Source organism: Cebus imitator, unplaced genomic scaffold (genome assembly GCF_001604975.1).
Source record: "Cebus imitator isolate Cc_AM_T3 unplaced genomic scaffold, Cebus_imitator-1.0 Scaffold338, whole genome shotgun sequence".
NCBI classification, from domain to species: domain Eukaryota; kingdom Metazoa; phylum Chordata; class Mammalia; order Primates; family Cebidae; genus Cebus; species Cebus imitator.
Genome location: NW_016107653.1, coordinates 415,631 through 420,117, shown reverse-complemented (window position 1 = coordinate 420,117; position 4,487 = coordinate 415,631). Strand labels below are relative to the sequence as shown.

Here is a 4,487-nt window from a genome sequence, read left to right as displayed (position 1 = left end):
AAAAAAAAAAAAAAAAAAGAAACAACAACAACAAAAAAACATACAAATCCATATTCGTTTTAAGTCATCTTAACTTCTCAGGACACTAACAGATACTACTCATCCAAGTTTCTAGACAACCAACAGACCCATGCCATGGAGGAGAAAGCCATGTTAAAAATAATGTTTACAAAAAATATTTTTATGACTGAAAGGTGCTTACACTAAAATTGTAAATAAGCAGTATACATGAAGATATGGGCAGTATGGTTTGAAATCTATAAACGAAAGGCACAGAAGGAAAGAAAGACATTAAAAACGTGAGGCGATGGATTTGGGTGAGTCTCATGTCTCACTTCTGTGTGAATTTGGTAGGTTTCTAATGAGGACATGGCTATGGGCTCTGGGCACTGCAATCCCAGTCTAACTGCTTCTCAGCTACGGGACCTCATACAAGTCACAGTCTGTGGTGTCCTTACTTCTAAAATGGGGTAATGTTGGACCCGCTGCACAGGACTGCTATGAAAGTTCAGTGAGATCACACATTTCAACTATTTAGTTTAGCCATATAGACAGTGAAATGCTTAATAAACAATATTATTATTAGTCATTACAGGATTAAATGCACTTGAAACGGAGTGTATTTCTTACCGTCTACAGAACCAAACTCCCTTTCATGTGCACGAGTGAGAATTTCTTTGTACAGTGTTTCTGCCTGCTTGAACTTTCCTTGCTTCAGATAGCAGGATGCCTTAAAATAAAATAAAATAAAATATTAGTATCTTTTGGAGGTAAGCAAAGCATACATTTTAGTCTACAGTTAAATTATAAAGTATTTGGACTTGGGAAGAAAGCACTCCTGGGCCCCTCCCTAGTGCTGTGCCAGTCAACACACCAGGTTATTTTTCGTCTTAGCCACGTTGGGGTCATCAGGTCCCAGTTTTGTCTGGTAGATCTCAAGGGCTCTTTGATAGTAATATTCTACTTCTTCATACTTGCCCTGGTTCTGGCACAGTAAGGCCAAGTTATTTAACTGCTTGGCAACATCGGGGTGATCCTTCCCCAAAACCTGGGAATAAAAAACAGCGTATTAGAAACACTCATTCTGCTGTCATCCAATCATCCGTTCTCCACCCTACCGTCACATTAGGATCTTCCTCAACATAAACTTTCTACACTTTCAGACTAAAATGTGCTACACTTTGAGACTTAAATCTTTAACTGGCTCCCCATACCATGTAGTAATAAAATAACCAGAATTTATCGAATTCTTACTCATGAGGGGAGGGAAGGAACTGTGCCAATTTTCTTTAGCTGCACTAAGTGGTTTAATTCTTGTAGTAATCCTTCATGGTAGGTACAAACCATTATTGGGCACATTTTGAAGAGAAGGAAAATGGGCTTTGTAAAGGCTATGTGAGTTTCACTGCCAGGTTCTGGAAGAGCCCACAGCTGTTCCAGTTGCTCAGGACACTTTTCTTCTAGCCCTCCCCACTAGCAATGACTTATCCTTCAGGGTTCTCTTCAGTCCCCCTCAAAAGGGACTTCCCTATACCAAATTAAGGGAGACCTCACTCCACCTCACCTAGTGAACTCACAGGCACATCACCTGATTGTTCTTTCTTTCTTTCTTTCTAAGAATCACTAAAGTACCTTGAATATTCTTTATTAAAATGTAAGCCTCAACAGTGTAAATTCTTTGTCTCTCTTCTCCACCAATGTAATCTCAGCATCTAGAAAGGGGCCTGGCACACAGATGGATGAATGAACACTAACCTCCTCCCTCAGTACCTTGAACAAGTGATGAGTTCTCTCTGCTCTGCGCCTTTACACATGTGGTCCTCAGGGAGGCACTCTCTACTCCTTTCTGCATTCCCTACCTCTCCTTGCCTAGAACACTTTCAACAATTATTCCAGATGCAGTTCCAATACTGACCTTCTCTAAGAAACCATTCCCAACACCCCCTGGCTCTGGACCTGGAGGAGCCCCCACTTCATATCCTCCCAGAGCTCTCTATTCTAGAGGCTGATGGGCCACCTGCAATCCTCACATCTGTCCAGTGGACTGTGTCCTAGTGGGAGGGACTATATCTCTTATCTGTAAATCACCAGCTCTAAACAGGGGGCTCTAAATGAATGAAAGGGTAAAATATATGAATGAATTTGGCAGGTATCTTATATAGTTCCTAATGCTTAATTTGGTACTTTTATGCTCTCCCTGACTTTGACTCCAGCCTAACCCAAATTTGACCATTCTGTTTCAGAAATATCATGCATACTGACAGCATGATAAAATATTACCTGTATAATTTAATATAGAACCCCCTTTTTATTTTCACTCCCCTAATTCCTTGCCATGTGGCTAAAAATTAACTGATAAGAATAACTGATAAATAATCACAAAAAATACCAGGTTAAAATGCTGTTTGTGTGGCTGGGTACAGTGGTTCACACCTGTAATCCCAGCACTCTGCAAGGTCAAGCAGCAGATCACACGGTCAAGAGATCGAGACCATCCTGACCAACATGGTGAAACCCTGTCTCTACTAAAAATACGAAAATTAGCTGAGTGTGGTGGCGCATGCCTGTAGTCCCAGCTACTCGGGAGGCTGAGGCAAGAGAATCACTTGAACCCGGAGGTGGAGGGTGCAGTCACCTGAGATCACACTGCTGCACTCCAGCAGCCTGGCAACAGAGTGAGACATTGTCTGAAAAAGAAAGAAAAAAAAAAACTCAAAGAACAAAACTGCCCCCTTCTTTTGTACCTTTTCTCGGATTTCCAGAGCTCTTTTACACAATGGCTCTGCTTCTTTGTACTTCCCTCTTTTACCATAAAGGACTGCAAGGTTATTCAAAGTCGCTGCCACCTGCCGACACAGAGAAAACCACTAAGAATGGTGAATGATAACCAAATAGAGTGCATTTATACACCACATAATCATTTATACTTAATCTATACAGTAAAGCATTCGTAGTTGGATAAAAGAATATGACTTCAGTGAAAAGGAAAAGCAGAATTCACTAGAGTATAAATTATACAAAGTAACTCTGCAGAATACTAACATCGACAACATAATACTGACTTCTTAAAATTTTCCCTGGAAGCCACAAAGCCAACCAAAACAGATCCATAGGCAAATCGGACCAGATTTTAATTAAAAGACAATATAATTATTCAGAAAAAAATTTCTAGAAGGACATGCAATTTGATTTACAATCAAAAAATATAGTTGGTGATCCATTTGAGGTGGGGTCATAAACAAATCAGGTGTGCTCTGGCTTGTCACTGGCACTGAGTAAGTGAAGGCCTCCTACCTGTACCATCTAGGGAAAAGGCAGCGCTTACACTTTCCCTGTTGAGTTTAATAGTAAAATGAGTTGGATAAAAGAAATATATGGGAAAATAAAATGTAAAAAGAAGAAAAGAACTGGGTATACAAACCGCAGGATGATCTTTGCCCAAAGTTTTCTCACGGATAGCCAAGGCATCATTCAGTAGGTTCGCTGCATCTTTGTATTTATTCTGATCCCTAAATGGAAAAACAAACATTAAGTGTTTTAGGTAAGTGTTTCAGATGCAGATCACTATAGCTTTTTTCAATGTAATTTGCAACTACAGAAATAAAGTTAAGCTTAAACTATTTAAGAAAAAAACCACAAGCTTACGTGTGGGTAAAAAAGACTGGAAGCAAATATATAATAAATGGACTGGCAAGGTAAGCTCTGGAATCAGACCTGACTAGCTTCTGAACTTGACCTTCCCATCTAGGCCACTGGGAAAATAATGTCCCCACAACACTCCAGTGTTGCTGTGCCTATGCCAGCTGGCCAGCATAGAACAGTGCAACAATCAGAACAACGGACCAAGCTCGCATTTGCTATCAGACAGAATTAATTCTAGTGTCTGAGCTTGGGCTCTGCCAGTTAATGGCTACATGGCTTTGGGTGCATTAAATGACCTCACACAGTCCCAGCCTTCCCATCTACAAAGCAAGTACATGATCTAGTGCACGGTCTTGCTGTAAGATGATGACATGGTACATGTATATTTAAAAAGCCTTTTAAAAACAGTGAACAAAAGTAAATATATCATAGTGTCTGAATTTGGTACCCAATCCGCCACCGTTTTCCTGAGTATGAAGGAATGAAGAATCTTTCTTGTTGGGGTAAAACAAACACCCCAGAAGCAGAAACTCTCAGTGTAAGTGTGCTGCTCACTACCGATGGGGCTGAAAACAAGTATTTGCTTTTGGGACTTAGCACACATCTTTCTCAATTGAGTCGTAACAACTGCTGAGCAAGGCTTCGCCCTGCAGAACATGAGAAAGGCTGACAAGGCTTCCAGAACCTCTGAAGCACACTAATTCTGGCCAAGTATCAATCTATTGTTGTGTCTTCTTTCATCCTATCACATCCTACTGTAAGCTGCCTCAAACGTTTTGTGAAAGTCAGCAAATAGAAAATAATAGAGTTCCAAAAAAAAAAAAAAAAAAAAACAACAAAAAAAA

The 4,487-nt window shown here is 40.1% G+C and overlaps 1 protein-coding gene across 29 annotated transcripts in view; it reads right to left on the bottom strand.

Annotated features, from left to right (window-relative positions):
* Positions 1-4,487, bottom strand: part of KLC1 (kinesin light chain 1) — a 64,241-nt gene that overhangs the window by 29,674 nt on the left and 30,080 nt on the right. For all 29 annotated transcript variants that reach the window (XM_017505337.1, XM_017505325.1, XM_017505333.2 and 26 more), the window contains 4 exons: positions 3,422-3,509; positions 2,745-2,846; positions 875-1,048; positions 631-730 (listed from right to left, as the gene is read on the bottom strand). In XM_017505337.1, the coding sequence (XP_017360826.1) occupies positions 631-730; positions 875-1,048; positions 2,745-2,846; positions 3,422-3,509 (464 nt within the window). The remainder of the gene's footprint in view (positions 1-630; positions 731-874; positions 1,049-2,744; positions 2,847-3,421; positions 3,510-4,487) is intronic.